General features: G+C 30.7%; 2 protein-coding genes across 3 annotated transcripts in view; one reads left to right on the top strand and one right to left on the bottom strand.

Annotated features, from left to right (window-relative positions):
* The window catches only part of LOC115708062 (peroxidase 4), a 41913-nt gene extending 34183 nt beyond the window's left edge, over window positions 1-7730 (bottom strand). Inside the window, exons 1-3 of one of the 2 annotated variants that reach the window (XM_030636234.2) lie at window positions 7400-7730; window positions 6697-6888; window positions 6236-6401 (exon numbers count right to left, since the gene is read on the bottom strand). In XM_030636234.2, coding sequence (XP_030492094.2) covers window positions 6236-6401; window positions 6697-6888; window positions 7400-7624 — 583 coding nt within the window. In that variant the 5' untranslated portion in view covers window positions 7625-7730. The remainder of the gene's footprint in view (window positions 1-6235; window positions 6402-6696; window positions 6889-7399) is intronic. The other variant, XM_061108720.1, reaches the window with a different exon arrangement.
* LOC133033689 (uncharacterized) lies at window positions 3698-4916 on the top strand. The gene is made up of 3 exons (XM_061108721.1): window positions 3698-4312; window positions 4392-4566; window positions 4666-4916. Exons 1-3 carry the CDS (start codon window positions 4212-4214, stop codon window positions 4762-4764), a joined length of 375 nt encoding a protein of 124 aa, XP_060964704.1. The 5' UTR covers window positions 3698-4211; the 3' UTR covers window positions 4765-4916.
* Window positions 7731-19840: the final 12110 nt, after the last annotated feature.

A 19840-nucleotide genomic window follows, 5' to 3' on the forward strand; every position in this document is an offset into this window, starting at 1 on the left:
TTCTCCCTTCCTTAATTTCTTGAGTTTTTGATGAAAAATATGAGTAAATGCATGTTAATTTGGTTGTTGTTGCTGCTGCTTGTGATTGTTGTTTTTATGTTCAAAATGTTGGATTAATTATGTTTAGTTAGGTTGGAATGCATGCTAGTTGTGTTGTTCAAAGCTTTGAGATTTTTTTAAGCTAAATATGTGATTTTGGTGAAAATATTGTGAATCTGTTGCTGGGTTGTTGTGTATGATTTTACTTGATTTCAGAGGCTTGTTTATGCATGATTTAGTAGATTCTAGCTTGTTTGATTGCATGATTGTGGGAATTGCTCAAGTTTGAGTTTAGAACTCAAAGCTTGAGCTTTAATGGCAAGTTGTGTATCTGTGTTTTCTGGGTGGTTTTGAGGCCTTAGAAATGTTCTAGGGAAGGTATAGAACAGGTCTGGAAAGTTTGAGGTGATTTGGGGTTGAATTGGTCGAGTTATGAAAATTTGATGTTGCTGCCTGCGAGGAACCGGAATTCCGGTTGTGCATCCGGAATTCCGGATGGGGGTCCTGAATGTCCAGAACCGGAATTCCGGTTGGGCAACCGGTCTACCGGTTGGGGAATTTTCAGAACCCGTGTTTTTCCTCGTTTTTATGTTTTTAGGGGTATTGCCATGCTTTTTATCGATAGGGAAACTTTTAGTTCCTAGTTTTAGTCCCCGGGAAGTGATTTAGCGTGTCACTTATAGCGTTGTGATTTTTATGGTTTAGGAGCCAGTAATCCGCCGCTCAGCTTCAGTTCCAGTCAGGTTGACCGGCACACCTGAATTCGGAATCCAGGTAAGATTAGTATAACAGTATGCATATGTAGATTACATGTTTAGCGAGCATGTAGGAAGCCTATTAGATTACATTAGTTGTATGTTGGCTTCGAACCATCCAACCCTGTCACGTCGGTACAGGCTGGAGTATGACCAGCAGCCGGAGTATGACCGGTTTGACCGATCAGGCTGACACTTGGTTGGTGGTTCCGTGCTATTGACGTATCCCGTCGGTACAGGCTGGAGTATGACCAGCAGCCGGAGTATGACCGGTTCGACCGATCAGGAGGATATAGTAACACGTCGGTACAGGCTGGAGTATGACCAGCAGCCGGAGTATGACCGGTTCGACCGATCAGGTTGTTACGTGTCAATAGTACCGTCCCTATGAACGTTCAGAACTCAGTACCATGTTGGACATGGCAGTAGTGGCTCAGTACCATGTTGGACATGGCAGTAGCGGGACTCAGTATCGTGTTGGACACGGCAGTTAGTATTATGTATGAGTAATATTATGCTTTTCTTACTGAGTCTGTCGACTCACAGTTTATGTTCATGTGTAGGTAAAGGCAAGGCTATAGCTGATGGACCGTGAGCGAGCTTATGAGATTGTACATGTCGGGGCGGTTAGGCCTGGAGCGTACGATCATCGGGACAGCGAGGCTGATTTTTGTAACTGGTCGTTAGACGACTTTTATTTTTGTATCAGTTAATCAGTTAAATCTTTTTGTAAATGATTTTTATAATCGGGATCCCGAGTCTTTTGTAATATTGTTTATAAGTTTAATTAAAAAGCAAAATTTTAATTAATCACGTTTTTCCATAAACCTCGTTGATTAGCAACGAGCTGCACAGTATGTTTAAAACTCACGTAATACGCCTATGGTAGTTAGGGTGTTACACAATAGGGTTGGCTTATAAAAATTGGAAAGAAGTCAACCAGACTCTGAAAAATAAAGTTTGGAAAGACATTCAGGTAAGCTATTATTTGTTAGAATTTTGATTTGTTTTTCTATTACTCCAAATGTTGACTCTAGCAGAGTGTTTGTTTTCCTTCAAAATAGACGGGGTTCATTGTGCCGGACACCTTCAAACATGATTGTCTCATCCTAGCTGGGAAGTTAATGAAAGACTTCAAGAATAGGATGACAAAAGACATCATAATGCCCGCGTTGAAAGAGAATGATCTGGGACGACTGGCACTAGTCCCTGAAAAGCACCCGGAGATCGACGCTGCTGATTGGTGCAAATTTGTTGAAAGTAGACTAACTCCTGAATTTCTGGTACGCTAATTATATTAACACTAAGATAAACTCTTAAATACAAGTACATGTATCTAATGTATTTTTTTGGCATTGTAGGAATTGAGTAAGGTGCAACGTGAACGTTCCTCAAAAATTCAATCCAGACATCGAAGTGGTCGGAGTGGAATGGTGAACGTACGGGAAGCTGTGGTAAGTAATACTAAAAATTTAATGTGCTATAATGTGCTATACAATTTAATTGGTACTCATTTCATTGTTATAACGTTATGTAGAAAAAGGACCTCGAAGTTGCAGATCCTCCCCGCCACCGTGTTTGGATTAAATCTCGCACCAAGAGTAGAAAACTTGTCACTGATTACGACAAGGAAATTGCCGAGAAGATAGTAAGTATATATTAATTCATATACTAATTGCTTGAATATATAATTCAATTAGAGTTAGTGTATATAATTCATATACTAATTGCTTGAATATATGCGTGCATTAGGCTCAATTAGAGGAGAAGCTTAGTCAGGGACAAATTCAGGTCCAGGGCCAAAACGATATCCTCACGCAGGCGCTCGGGACACCAGAGCATCCTGGACGTGTCAGGGCTGCTGGGTATGCTATTACTTCAAATGTTATTTATTTAGTTACACAAATGAAATCGTTGCTAATTTGCATTTTATGATTTGTAGGTTCCTGACCAGGGCATCTCAACTGTTCGGCAGGAAGAAAAGGGAAGTGTCTGATGTTGTGGCTCGGCAAGCGAAGGAGATTGAACAATTAAAAGCCGAAGTCCAATCCCTTAAGCAGCAGAGGAACGCTGCCGAACAAGAAGAAGAAGGAGAGGTGGCTGGGTGAGGCGTATGTTCCACAACCATACGCTCCTCAGGATGAGGTACAACCACAAATTTATGCTGAGGAGTTCATTTCCCTCAACGACCAAGGTATCCTATACAATTTTGATGACCATGCGGCCCTTAATCAGCAAGTACATCTCTGCTCTGACAACATCGACAATATTGTGGCCCGAGGGTATTTGTACGAGCATGTGGGTAAGATCAAAGTTCACTGCCAGGATTACGATGATTCACATGCTCGGATCATGGTTTCGGAAATCCTGCAAGAGGACGCTGAAATCCCAGTCCCACTTGAAGAGTTCAGATATGTTAGGGACGTGTACCAGATGTTCCTTCCTTGGCCTAAACACTTAATTTTAACAACCGAGGTAACTTCTCAACTGAAATTAATTATTAATGATTAGTGGAGTTTGAATATCTTCAATATTCATCCGTAGTGAAGTAGGTTCTGCGAATATATGTGCTGCGGTGGGATGGATGAACAAACTACTGTTATATATGTGTTATTTGTCGTTATACAGCCATGTTCAAAATTTTTGGGATCATTCAATTACAACCGTTATGCTGCCGAAATTTCGGTAGAATTTAGATAAAATTTGATATATATATATTATGTTCTGTTTTGTTTAGGGTCCACTCGCTCAACCGCCCTCAAGACGTGATGCGTCAAAGGGGAAAGCTCCGATGCTTTCTCCACAAAGCCGTGGTGCACGGGAAGATGAGTTGTTCACGGAAGAGAAGATGGCGTTGATCCCTAATTCGCTGAAATGGATGATTCATGAATTCCTAAGGCTCAAAGATAAACGTGATATAATCACAATTTCTGTCCCCCGAGGATTCATTGCACCGCGTACCCAGATCATTTTATCTGGAGAGGATTTGCAGCAGGTTGCTACGTGTAACTACATCGGCAACCAGGGAATGCTGTTTGGAATGATGTATACTCTTCTTTAATCTAATTAACCTTATATCAAATTATAGTTAAATTATTATAAGGCACTAACACTTTTTTTTGGCAGGCACATATGGGAGAGCATCAACGGTCTGAGAAAAATTTTCAAGTTTTACGACCCAGAGCTTCTCACAGTGCATGGGATCAGCGATGAAGAACAGAGTCAGTCTTTTGACGATGCGGCAAGACGATTGGCTAATTGGTTATCATTAATGAACAGCAACCACCAAATGTTCTTTATTCCTTGGAATATCGGGTAAACTTTATTAAATTCTTTAGTGCTAATTGTTCATTTCTATATTATGTCTTCAAATTATTTTTATACTATCTTACTTATATTCCAATATAATTTTCTAGGATGCATTGGACGCTAGTGGTGGTTGCGCCAAAGAAAATTATCCATTTAAACCCTCTAAAAGGCCGCCCAATTCCCGAAGAAATAGAACAAATGATCGGAAGGTAATTATTTAATGACTTCTTATGTAACGAATTTAAATTAACTAACGAATTGAAATGCTAATATAATTTTTCCAAACAGGGCATTCATGTATATAGGGGACGCACATCAGTATCTTGGCCCGTGGCAAGGAATTTCACAAGCAAACTGTCCAAGACAACCTAAAAGCCAAGAATGCGGTTTTTATGTTTTGAAATATATCACTGACATCGTCGCACGTGCCAACCCCAACCGTTACATAGAAGATCAAAAAGCTGTAAGTTTTAATTATTGATCATAGTATATAAATTTTATAATAACAAATATATAATATACATATACATAAACTAATATAAATTTTTAATTTTTTTAACAGTTTGGGGGTAAGAAGCAATACGATCCAAAAACAGAAATTTTACCACTACAGCGAAAGTGGATCGAACAATTGATGGCGGTGATTCACGGTGACGATTGAGGTTCAAAGGTCGAAGAATTTTTCTTCATTATGTAATTTTTATAGATTAACTTGTAATTAGATTTATTAACTTATTAATATTTTTAACTAATTTTACATGTTTGTGTAATATTTAATTATTTTTATGAAATCAAATTATGTTTTTACCCAAATTTAATTACTATTTAATTTAAAATGTAATTAATATATAATTAAATTAAATAAATATGTAATTTAAAATTTAAATAAATATGTAATTTAAATTAAATAAAATAATATATAAATTAATAAATATAAAATTAAAATAATATAATTAAATTAAAAAAAAATGAAAAAAACTGAAATCTGAGGAGTTTTGGCGTCGGTTCCTACGCCACATATGGCGTCGGTTATTGGCTAGGAACCGACGCCATATATACCCCTATGGCGTCGGTTCCTAGCTAATAACCGACGCCATAGGGGTATATATGGCGTCGGTTCAAATAAACCCTTTAGCGTCGCCCTGATAGGCGTCGGTAGCGAATTTCGCGAAAACCGACACCTAAAGGGCTTTAAAACCGCCTCTAAAGGGTGTTTTTGTAGTAGTGCTACTCAACTTAGGTTTATATTCTTAAAAACTACTTGGTAGGTGTAAGTGCCATCGTTGGGTCGTCTTTATAACAAAATTCAAAATATAAAATTATATCTGGTTATTAGTACAGCTTAATAATACACAACTTTAATGTGAAGTTTCTTGGAATCTGATCAAATATTTCTTAATGTACGCTGTCAATTATTGTTGTAGAAAATCCATATCGTTATTATCACAATAAAAGATACATGAGAATTATTGTAAATTATAGCTGTGGCGTTTGGTAACACTTTTGTTTTTTAATTTTTAAATTATAAAATAAAAATAAAGTTTTTGTTTTTAAAAATTTTATCTTTAAAAAATAAAAATACGTTCTGTAACAGTTTTTGTTTTTAAATTTTAAAAGCAGAAAACATTAAAAGTGTGTTTTGTAAAAGTCATTTTTATTTTTATTTTTTGATTTTATTTACGTTGGGTCTAGGTTTGGGGTCGGGTTCGGGTTCAAGTCAGAGGTCGAGTTCAGCGCTGCGGCCGTAGGGGATTTAGGTCCGAGTCTGATCGAAGTCCAAAATATTAGTTAAGAAAAAAAATTGTTTAAAAAAAATATTGAAAGTGACTTTTTTTTGTTTTTAAAATTTTAATTCTCAATTAAAAAATTAAAAAGTAAAAACAGTTTTATAAAACATGTTTTTAAAAAATGTTTTCACTTTTTCAATTTTAAAAACATAAAACTAATTAAGAAAGTGTTACAAAACGGAAGGCTTTTATCCAACAACTTACAAGTGTGTAATATTCCTGTTACAGTATTTAATAATCAATAGACCAATGCAATTAGAAAAAAGAGAGCTATTATAAATTATATTTGATTATATATTATTATCATGTGTTGAAGAAAGGTTAAAAGGGATGTATATAGCTTACCAGATAGAGCAACCAAGTCAGTGTTGGAAAGGCCAAGAGCATTGAATCTAGAGAGCAGCCTGTTTAAGTTGAAAGATTGCTGTGGAATGCCATTGTTTGCAGCTGCTCTGCTAGTGGTTTTCGCGTCCCTTCTTCCTAATTTCACTTCCCAATTTGGACCCCCCAGCTGGATGTTTATATTTATTTTATATACAATCAAATAAAATCATTCATATTTTTAATTTACCATCTAAATTATAGGTATTACATCATTTATACTGTATATCCTGACGTGACTTGACTTAACAAATTAATAGTATAGCTAGATGCATGATTTAACAATATATGGTGTGAGTTCACTATCCCAATAATTATATCGATATATATAAACCATTATCCTATACACTTTTTCTTAACTTTATTTTTTCGAGCTACAGTAAGAAAGATCATTAGATTGCTATTATTATTAATAATTAACTTACAATTGTAACGGAGTCTCTAGCAGTAATGGCCAATATATCAGCACATGAAACGACACCAGGACACACACTCTCCACTGCGGATTTGATGTCATCAACGACATCAAAACCTCTTGCTGAGTTTCGATTAGCATTAGCAGTTTTCTCGCCCACGAAATTAGATGTGTCGTCCAGAAGCACTGATCCATCACATCCCTGTTAGATATGTATACGAATAAAAACGACATAAGAATTGTGAAAACGACATATAATATTACAATTTACACGTATCAATCACATATGTATGAGACATGCACACAAGTTACAGTTTTTCTTTTAAGAGCAAATAGTCTTTATATAAATACTATTATATATTTAATTGATACTTAATATTTAATTAAATTAAATTAAATATTTAATTGATACTATTATATATCTTTACAGAATTATCAATTACTATAGAAGTGAACGATGTGTGCATAAAATAAAGAGAAAACACAAATAAATGTGCCACCTTTGACACCTCACATACATATATTTATAAGTTACCACTACGAGAGTTCTAAAACACTAATAGTGTCAAATACCGCCAAAGCTATAAGTACAATTTTTTTATAATGACTTGTATATATCGATATCTTAGTGTAGTCATAGGTAGGTTAATTAAATAACAATGTTGAATATATTTATATATATATGCATGGAGAACAGGAGAAGCTATTATTACATTGACAAAGCAATCGTGGAAGAACAAGCGGAGGAGAGAGGCACCCATCCGGGTCTCCTTGGCAATAGCCGACTGCACCTTGGATTTTACTGTGGGGAAGAGTTTAGGGCAAGTTTTTGAGTAAAAATCAGGGGATGAAAGTTCAGCTCTGCTACTCCCAATGAAGAGTATTACAAGAGCCAAACACAGTATGGCCATGAATAGTGATGAGGTGGTAGAAGCCATTTAGATATATATATATATATATATGAAATATTACTATATTTATACTTATATATATCAAGTAAATAATTAGCTAATGAATAATTTCGAAGAGCTTAGTGAGGTTTATATATAGACGGCCTTCTCAAGGTGATTGGGGCTTTGCACACGGCAGGTCACCTAACACACAGACGAATATATATGGATATTTTTTTACAAGCTAGAATTCACACGTTCAAAAAACAATAGATTAACTAACATAAATTATACCAAAAAAAGATTAAATATAGTGTTTTGATTGGATTGCTTGCTTAAAGAGTAAGAAGGCAAAATTATGTTTGGAAAAGCATATTGTTCTTATGTTAAAATAATAGTGAACGTCATAATGTGGTGCACAGCCATTTGTCGTCATATCATAACTTTAGTAGCTGGTGAACTATTTTTCAAAAGTAGGGTCCCGCTGAAGAAACTTGTCTTATAATATGATCTCTTCGAAATATTGGGCCAAGTACATGGTTAAATTAATGAGACCAATATGAAAATGTTAAACTTTTGACTTTTTTCTTAATTAATTAGCCGTAGTGCTAACTAAAACGAGAGAGAGAGAGAGCCATAGCAGGTATAATAACTTTATTTATATTTTTTTTAAGGGAAATTTACATGTGGAGTCTTAAAATCCATCTCAATTACAGAAATAACGTTACTTTTAAAACAATCAAACTTCCTCTTGTATTTGTAACGTTTTCATTAATATTAGTTTTGTTTTTAGTTTATACATTCTTGGTTATCTTTGTGACATACATTCTTTATTTTTGTTTGTACAATATATTTCAATGTTTGTATCAATTATCTTGTCTTATATACACCTAGTTCTTTTTACTGTACATATATTTAATTAATATTTAGATTTATAATATTTTCTCTTTCTTCTTCTTTTTTTACATTTAATTTTTTTTTTTTGGCTACACTAATAATTATTTGGTCTCAAAACTTACACATTGTGATCTACACTTTAAGATAATCATTTTGATATATTTTTTTGCTAGCCTGAATCAAAGGTAGCATTTTAGTTTTTTTCAGTGTTTTTTTCTTTTTTTTTTCAAAAGTTTATTTTTATATTTAGTTTACCAACAATTAAACAATATTCAAATTATGAAGTATACTAAATAAAACTATTTCATATTTATGCTTACTTTGTATATTATATGTATGAAAGGGGACTAATTTCTAGAATAAACTTAAAAGATAACTAAAAATGTAATTTTAAAATAAGTAATTAATAATTTAAATGTTTACTAATTTTACTAATAAATTATGTGAGTTTTTTTTTATTATTATAATTTAGTAGTTTATTAAATAAACTTGAAAGTAACATAGATATTGTTACAAAAGAAAAATAATAAAAAAAAAATAACGTAAAAAATTCAAAATAACTGAATAGTTTAATATGATTTAAAAATAAACACATAGATTTCAAAGTATCAAAAAGGTATACAAAATAATTGGTATATAAAAGTGGTATCTTATTATATTACATAACAACTCATTAGTTTCAATAAACTTTAAGGTTACCAAAATATATTTTAAATAATAAGATACTATAATATAACTTAAAAATAACTAATTGATTATTAAGATGTTTACAAATAAATTTTGGAAGTAACTAAATTGTATCTCAAATTATATGATATAAAAATGATTTTTTTTTATGTAAAATTAACTAATTAGTTTCTTATCAACATCATAACTAAGTAACCAAATAATTACTTTTGAAAACGCAAGTAAATTAAAAATAAAAAGTAGAATTTTAGATTAATTTTGTTTCAGGCATATTAATTTTGAATTAAGGTATTTTTTGAAGACGTGGCAAGGTATTATTGTAAATTAGATTTGTTATAGTATTTTTGTAATTAATTTGTATTTTAAGTATATTATTAAAAAAATCCCTTTTTTTAATTATTGGTAATACTTATGTTTCAAAGTTACCTTTTACTCAAAAGAAGAAGCATATATTACCTAATAAAAGAGAATATATATTTAATTCATCACGCGGGTCGTAAAATTTTATATACAGTAACTTTGCATGTAATGCACGCCAGAAGCTTTTAATATTTTTCCCTAATTAAGAGATTTTTTCCTCCCTAAAAACAAAAATATATTTCTTCCAAACTTTAATATGTACTTAATCTTTTTTTCAGAGTTTTTTATAAAGTTAAAAATTTTCCTTCATTGAGAATATTAGATTAAAAAACTTTGTTCAATTTTACTTGATAGCAGATATATATTTAATGTCGATGAAGTTTAAAGGACATAATTTAATTATACTTGTCAAAGTTCATATGTATGATTTAGTACATATTAAAGTTTGGAGAACATGATTTAGTACATAGACAATCGTTACGTTAGTAAACTTAAATTAAATAGAATTTAATAGAAATTTTTGAATCGAACAATCTTAATAGTTCAACAAAATATATTAATCACCTAAAAAGTTCACAGGTATTTTAATTTTTTTTTTTTAGAAAAAAGTAGAATAAAAATATACTTTCTTTAACCGTGTTAATAATAGCAATAATTAGTTTACAAGGATACCTATAAGAACTTGTCATAACTGACTTAAATCATGTTGTTGCAGCCTAAACAACTTTATACTTGTCCAATAATTAATTAATAATAATGTATTATATATTATTTTAAACTACCAATCAAATATATCCACATAGAAATATACATAGACACGTAGAGGAGACCTAGAATTTAAAAAGCTCTTATTCAAGAGATTCGCTTAATATATAATCCTACTTTAAATTTACGTGGTTAACTGTTATCATGAATATGTTCGTGAATTCTAACTTATATGTATGTCTTTTCTGACTTATACCAACAAAAACCTAACACTTATAATTAAATAATTAAATACAGATTATGATCAATGCAAGCTATTAAAATTAAGACGAACTTTCAAAAATATAATTTTTTTATATTTTATTTACAATATTACAACTTAAAGATTTTAATTACAAAAATATTTTGTAAAATTTTAAATCTAAAAAAAACAAAATACATTTTTCTCAGAAAAAAAAATAACGAGAAATTAATGCTGATGGTCGTCTTCAAACGAAGGAGAGGATTTTCAGATTTGGAGTCACCTAGAATGACTCTTGTTTGATTTGCATGGATTGGTCTTGGATCTCATCAGCTTAGACTTGATGGTATTTTAATTAATGGATAAAGAGATACGCACACCAGATTTAGAAGACGTGTGTATGTAGCAGTGGTAAAAGTTGTTGTGTATCATATTTGGGCTGCCAGGAATAAAGTCTTATGGAATCATAATGTGTTTATGATCTCTAAAGTTGTTAATAGCGTTAAAAAGGCTGTTGTAGATAGATTGAGAAAAGAAAAAAAAAAATGATGTTGTCTAGAGTTTGGTTCTGCCAAGTTTTGGCAGATAGAGCTTTGTAATTGCTTTTTTGTAGGCTCTGTTTTTTATCTAGTTTGTTGTGCAATAATATTTATCTTACTTATAAAAGTAAACGTAAATTAATAAAAAAATATAAATAATATAGTAATTTTGTATTTGTTTTTAGTGGTATGCTTACACTATACTAATATAAACACAATATTAAGCAATATAATGTATAATATCATGACGACACACGTTTTTTTAGTATTATAAGAAGAAATATGATGGTAATGACATGATTTGATGTTCTATCAAAGAAAAAAAAATACCATATATATGTAATTAGAAAAGAAAATAAATATAATTTATGTCTTAAAATTTTTAAGACTCCACATATGATTCATTTAGACATATTAAGAGTAAAAAAGTGATTAGAAAAAGTAAAATTGTTATAAATATTAATAATTATGTGGATGTCCAAATTTTTTATTTATTACCATTAATTGTAATTAATATCGCTCTTTTCTTAGTTTCTTAATATTTGACTCTTGTATTTGTATAAATAGGGGTTCACCCCATTGGAATAAACTACTAAGAAATTCTCATTCACTTTCTCTTTCTCTCTTCATCTTCTTCTTCTTTCTTCTCATCTACTTTATATTATTTTATAACACGTTATCAGTCTGAGTGTCTGCCCAAGCTTCAAGCACGAGTCTCTGCCCAAACTTCAAGCATGAGTCTCTGCCCAAGCTTCAAGCATGAGTCTCTACCCAAGCCTCAATGTAAGTATTTTGTTAAAGTTCTTAAATTATTTCAAGGTCACGATACACTAAATATATTATTATATATATACTTATCTGACTGAAATAATTTCAAGAATCCTTGTTTTTCTTTTTCCTTTTTATCTATATATCTATATATTATATATGTATATACATATATATATATTTATATGTTTATTATTGTTTTCATATATATATATTATGTTCTTATCATTTATAATATTTACAATATATGTGGGTATATGATATAGTAAAGAAAATCTATATAAATTATACATATATCCTGAAGATTATGTATCATCAATAAAATATTGCATATATCCCGATGATTATGCATCCTCACTAAAATCTTGCATATATCCTAAAGATTATGCGTCCTCAATAAAATCTTGCATATATCCTGAAAATTATGCAAACGTAATATTCATTATATAGTTGACGGATATATTATGAAAGAGATGAATACATATTTATGTATATATTTTTGTATCCTTTGAGGACAATGAAAAGTAATCTAATATCGATATATAGATTTTGACAAACATTTCCGGAAGTAAATGTTTTATATTTGTCGAAAAAAATGATTGTATTTATGTGAATACAACTAAAGAATCATTAAAAATGATTATTATTGATGAAATTTTATAGTGTGTTTTGAATACCCAAAAAGAATGCTAAGAAAATTGCATTGAAACATCAAAGTATAAGAATAATAATGAGCATGACTAATGTTATTTAAATACATGAGGCATGTATTTATTGTTCATCATTCAGGGAATGATACGAATTTAATTCAATTACTTTAAAAATTGTTCGTATTCTATAAATTAGTCATGTTATTATACATTGTTATTACTTGTAATATTTACATTATAAATTATTGCATGTGACATATATTAAAGATCAAATTTTGCATACATCTTGGAGACTATGCAAAAACTGCATTCATATATTCTTTGAAATATCGTAAAAAAAATTGTTTGAATAATTTCATATATTTTTATGGATGAACAAGTAATAAATTTTTAAGAAATTTATAATAATGTTCTACTTGTTCAAGGTCATTCCCTGAAGTGAATGCAATATTGTTTACTACTCATATATTTACAGAAGAAAGTGGAAACAACCAAAAGATGAGATACCACACACAATCAAAGTGCATGAAATCTATATATCATGTGTAAAATTGAATAATAGTAGTCACGTACCTATAGTACGGACACACTTATAATCAAGATAAAAGTACATTTGATTATTGAATAGAATGTGAATTGTACAAATTTATTGTATATTTAGAATATTTAAATATCATTCCCTGAAGAGAATGAATAGACATGAAATTTTATTCCAAAGAATATAGATTTCACATATATTGGTAATGCCAAAAGCAAATTAATACATACATATTTTATTATTTCTTGAAATCAATAGTTTCAAACTATTGTTGGTACACGATATGTATATATATATAGTTACTATTTAATTTCAAGTTTGCATATTCCCAGAAGTGGATATATAATTTACTAATATTTGTTAGTGATCCCATATAATCAAAGTGATAAAGAATCACAAAATGATTATTTGAAAAGCTTCCTGAAGAAGTCTTACATACAATTGCTACTTGAAGTAGTTATATATCTTTGTATGTACCTAGATATATAAGTTTTATCTAGTTATGAAAGTGATAAGAAATAACTTATTATATGTACTAGTTGTACATTTAAATATATAATATATTAAGTCATGATAATTAGACTAATGAATAGTCTATTAATAAATTAGACGACCTGTTAAAAAGATACCAAGAAAAATGAATGATATATTATAGTTATATCTATTTGACCATTACAATAACATGATGAAGTTGTCATGTATCTTTTAAATTATACACATCATTGAATTGATGATAGTGATTCCTGAAGAAATATAAAGTTTGATAAACATAATAGTGACTCCTGAAGAGTGTATATATTTTGGAGAATAATATAATTATATTATTCGTGTATATAAAAGTAAAACTTGTAATGATTATGTTGTAATGAATTTACATTACTTTTTGAAAGTTTCATTGAAATACAAATTATAGTGAACCTGAATTCATGAATTGAATTATTTTGACATGATTAATCATATGCAATAAATTGTCAAAGAATTTGACTAAATTTTATTGAAGAGCCAGAAGATTATTCTCATTGTTAATTTATAAGGCTCAAAAGAAGAATGTGCATATATTTGCACATAGAAAATAAATAAATTATATTTCTTTAAGAATCTTCAGCCGTTGTTAGATTTTTATTGCATAGTTTCTTATCAATGTGATAAGATTATATGATCATGCATTTACAAAATGTGTAAATTTATGTATTTCTAATTATATATGTATGACTCATTCTTAGAAATGAATTAAGTTCTTAAGTATTGAACTTGAAGCTGAAGTTTATTGAACCTGAAGTTCAATGTCATATAGTATATATGAGTTTAAATAGATATTGATTTATTGTGATATATTGAAATCCCTACAGGTGTATTAATATTATCAGATATCACAATTTTAAAACATTCTCTCGATCACGGGGAGAGAAGCAGTTGGGATCGATGATAATTTTTGAAAAATGATCCTTGCACAAAGTATATAAGAACGATATAGTTCAAAATGATATATACCAACTACAAATCAATATTGTTCAAAGTTGAGATAGAATGAGTTGAAAACGCCTGAAGCGTAAATGAACAATGTAGAAATTATTAATAACTGTTTATTTGATTTATCCTGAAGTTGTTAAATCTAGAGGTACTCATGGAGATACGTTATTGTTATAAAGTATTGATAAAAATGATAACCGTGATGGAAACAGTACTCTAGAAGAGACTCCCAAGAGAAGTTAGACATAACACATTTGATTATAATTGAATCCCTGAAGTGGTTCTATATAGGTACCTATAAATGATAAACATAATTAAAAAATATGTAATTTAAAGAGATCTCTATAAGTTATGTCAATATGGGAGGAAACTATCATATAATGAAATTTTTGTCGACAATAGATGTTGAATGTTTGCATATGCAATAAACTAACATGAGATAGCAAGGATCATGGTATTAGATTTGTCGAGAATTATCGACAAAAATTTTGATTTTTGGCCAAAATATTATGACGCGTTCCAGGAAAATTTACTTGCATAAAGTAAAGTAAGACCTGTAGGGTGTGCAAATAAATATTTCTAATGAGAAATTTGCATATATGTATTTGTACATAATGATTTGTTGTACAAAGTTTGCATAGACATGAGATTGATTGAAGTAAGGCTTAAATATTGAAAAAATATAATCATGATTTGATTATAGCCTGGAATATATTTTATGAGAATTTATAAGCGTCACAAAAATTTTACAACAAAAGGTTATTTATTTGGAGCTCCTAATATAGTGAGAATTTGAAATAAGTCTTATCTAAAAATTCAAGAAGACAATTTAATACATGTCTTAAGTGATATAAATTCAAAGTCGCGCGCACTATATGACAAAGATCTTTGTATGAAATAAAGACATGTAAGTAAATTATTGTTTGAAAAATACGTATGGTTGTCTATGCAGTATAAATTCGTAAATTATACGTTGTGATAGACTCTTGAAGAGTTTTTGATTAATTGATGAACAAACTTTTATTTCTTTTGTATATTGAGAAATATTAAATGTATAAAGTTTGTTCATTAGTAGAGAAGTCCTGAAGTACTTCATATGAATAAAGAATTATAGATATATGATCATTTGATATGGAAATTAAGATCATACAAAAAGATGGAACAAATATATGGTCTTGGTGTACCATCATTGTCACAAATGAAAATTTATATTATCATTAAGGTGTTATGTTCATATCTACTTGAAATGTTAAATTTTAGTATGAACAAGATTGTATACAAACATGAATGATACAATTAGTTGGATAAAGATTAATTTTCTACGAACCCCTCATCTATAATTTAGAAGTCCATACATACTCTGGAAGAGTTATAGAAAATATATGATCAAAGATTGTATATGGTGATAATTTAAAAGTGATAACAATAATCTTATGAGATATATTATCACCAAAAGAATTATGGATCATATGTGCATGAGGGGGAGACATATTCATGTTGCACTATTTTTCCCTTAGCTCGGGTTTTGTCCCACTGGGTTTTCCTGGCATGGTTTTTAACGAGACAACTTGCAAATAATTATGAATATGAAATATATATTGTATTCTTTTAGATTTCGTCCCACTGGGCTTTTCTGACAAGATTTTTAACGAGGCAACTATAAATCATGTTAACATACTTGCATTTTAAGAAGCAAGTAGAGAATGTGTGGGAGTGAGATCATTGACATAGCATATTCGGGAAATATATGGATTGCACTCAATTAAGAAGGATCAACACAAGCAGTTCTCTATGAAGATAATACTGTTTACATCATTCAACTGAAAGGAGAGTGCATTGAAGGAGATAGAATTAGAACACATTTCACCAAATTCTTCTTTATACGTTTCAAGAAAATGCATATTGGTGTTCAACAAATTCAATCAAGTGTCAATCTTGCAAACTTATTTTTAAAGTTATTACCAACATCAACATTTGAGAAGACGACAGACAAGATCGAAATTCGTCGATTAGAAGATCTCAGCAAATGCCTAAAAGATGGAGAGTTAGTTTACACTATACTATTTTTCTTTTGATCAAGTTTTCAGCAAGATTTTTAATAAGACAGTTATTATGGACATCCAAGGGGGAGTGTTATAAATATTAATAATTATGTGGATGTCTAAATCTTTTATTTATTACCACCATTAACTGTAATCAATATTCCTCTTTTCTTAGTTTTTCTTTTTCTTAGTTTCTTAATATTTGACTCTTGTATTTGTATAGATAGGAGTTCACCCCATTTGAATAAACAACTCAAAAATTCTCATTCACTTTCTCTTTCTCTTCATCTTCTTCTTCTTTCTTCTCATCTACATTATATTATTTTATAACAAAACTATATATATAAATGTTCTTAATGGCTCTATGTACTGAATGAACTAATTTCAGACTCCCAGTACGTTCAAACAAATGAACCTTAAAAGATATATATATAAATATATATCTACTAAAATAGAACAAGGTGTATTTTGTGGGAAACAAAAATACGAATGCATATATATTTGTGTATAAATTATAGACATGGGGCCATTTATAACGGGACATGCAAAATATACTGTTATGGTAGAGTATGATCTAACGCAGTGGCTAGTGCTACTATTTGAACAAGTTAAGCAACGCCAGTGACAAGATGAAAAATTAAGGCTTATTTAGAATCAAATACATCGATGATGAGCAGTTAAATCGGTGGACAGTTAATAATGTTCAAGGGAACTTATAAAATAAGGGAAGACTAGTTGTTGTAGACATCCCTAATCTCACAACAAGAAAATATACTTTTGCCAGCGACTAAGTTTGCCAGTAAAAGTGAGAGGAAATCGCCGACATAGCTTTGTCAGTGACTTTTTTCGCTGGTAAATGATGCCAGCAATGGTTCGTTGGCATATCAACATTTGCCGGCGACATTAGTAGCTGCGCCGACAAAAGTGTTTACACAAGCGAATTCAATTGCCGGCATAAGTTCATCGCTGGCAATTTGGTGTCGGATGAGGTGTCCTTGTCGACATTTTGCCAGAGGGTTAATGCGCTGGCAAAACTTTTAGCGCGAATTTGGCGCCAGTTATCCAATTTACTGCGTATGTTTTGCCAACGCATTAAGTCGTTGGCAAAATTATTTAATAATAAAAAAATAAATAGTTTTTCTAGCGAGTTAATGCGCAGGCAAAATAAATAATATTAAAATATTATACACTTTTGCAAGCGAGTTAATGTACGCCGGCAAAAGTATTTTTTAATTTAAATATTTATAATATATAATTAAATTTAAAACTAAAAGTAAACATAAATTGAAATTATAAAGAATAAATATAATAACAAATATTATAAAATCAAAATTTATATTGTAATTACAAAACTACATAAAACATCGTAAACTAAATAAAAATATTTTTAGTTCATAAATAGTAATATTATGTACACTGAAAACTAAAAAATTACACATCCACAGCAGTATCGTTTTCATCACCGGGATGGGCAGTCTGTGACGAGGACCTAGTACCATAGCTAAGAGGTTGAAATGGTGGAACCGGTAGAATCAGAGGCATCGCAGGCATGTTAAATCCTAAAAAGACATTGGCCAATTGGATCATTTGTTGTTGGAATGCACTCATGATTTGATTCCGTGTCATCATCATTTATTGTTGCCACTCGTTCCATGCTTCTTGCTCTTCCACCCTTTGCTTAAGTACCTCATATTCCTCTTGAGTGATAGTGGGCTGCCTGGAGGGACTTGCCCTGGGAGTTGCTCTTTTTGCCCCCGTCTTAAGTCTCGGCAACTGGCCCAGTCCTCTCAAGTTGCATGACCGTTCACCCAATAACTGTGTCATAACATGCATATCTGCAGGAAATTGGATAGGGTCGACATTGTGCTGGCGCGGGACATTAGTTGATGCTGGTTGAGTTTCACGAATCTCAACCATTTTGGCCTTCAAAATTTTTTATGAAACTATTAAAGTTAAATAGAAATTAAAATATACAACAAATTTATTAAAAATATAAAATTACTTAATTACATGCAGTTGTTGTGTGTGATCATCGCACCATTTGTTGTCCTTGCAGTGGAACTTTGCAAAAGTATCCACAGCACTGGGAAGTTCCCCCGTCTGAATATCAGCCTATTTTTAAACAATATAAAAAATTTGAAAAACATTATTAACAAAATATTACTATGTTGAAAATATAAACCCCGCTCACAATGTGACCAACAATGGTCTCAGATCCTCATCCACCTTGAATCTTCATCTGTCATCAGTTTTTTGCATTTTGTTCAGCTCTTCTCTGTAATTTAAAGTTAAATTATTGTTAACAAATTGAGAAAAAAATCGTAAGTTAATAAAAATTAAATATTACAACTTTCAATACATACCTGCTATTTTGGGTTTTTCTAGTATGCAATAATCTCTGCCCATTCCTGTGGTGTCACTATATCTGGACGTGATCTCCTGGTTGCTTCTTCCTCCCCATATTTTTAAATATTCTTTTTCCAAGCCTTCTTCGTATCTGCTCTATAGTCACGTAATCCTTTTGACATCAATTTGGTGACGTAATCCGCAAACATATGATTATTAGTTGGCAACTCAAACTTGGTCTAGAAAAAACATTAATTAAAGTCATATATATTTAACTTTTTATAATGATTTTGTTTGATCTATTATAATAAAAATTAGAATGTTACTGCTATTCTATCCCATATAGTCTGAATGAGCGTATCCTTAACGTCCTCGAACTCAAACTGGTTCATAGGAATTGTATTGCGAACATGAAACTTGATATAATTATTAAACTTGTTGCCATAGTCATCTACTGGGGCCCCAGTCTCCATATGAAATCTAAAGTTCAATTTTTGACCTGCAGGCTGCTTGGCTAGTTCTTGTTCAATATTTTTTCCCTTCTACTTTCTCCTAACTCTCTTTTTCTGACTTCCACTTGCACCTGCATCAACAATTCTACACATACAAGCTACAAATAATTAATTAATCAAACTATTAACAAAAGAGACTTGTATTTGTATTACTTAATGGTCAGTTTAAATATTACAATACTTTATAGTCTACAAGTCATCATAATCATCATCATCATCATTAACAGGTACATGATTTTCATTATCACTATCACTAGTGTCTTCATCATCACTAAAAACATTGAAACAATCTAAATCTTCACGATTAGGCTGCTCACGATCCCTGTTAGTCACTTCAATTGGGTCAACATCATCACAGATATATTCGACATCGTCCAATTGTGCAAGTTGAATGACTAACGGGATTCCTGAAGAGTTTTATTCTTGTATAGTCGTTGTCTCATCATCATCCTCATATGAGAAATCCCAGACATTGCGAGGGGTGTAAACATTGACAAGATTCCAATCAA

This window comes from Cannabis sativa, chromosome 1, assembly GCF_029168945.1.
Source record: "Cannabis sativa cultivar Pink pepper isolate KNU-18-1 chromosome 1, ASM2916894v1, whole genome shotgun sequence".
NCBI classification, from domain to species: Eukaryota; Viridiplantae; Streptophyta; class Magnoliopsida; order Rosales; family Cannabaceae; genus Cannabis; species Cannabis sativa.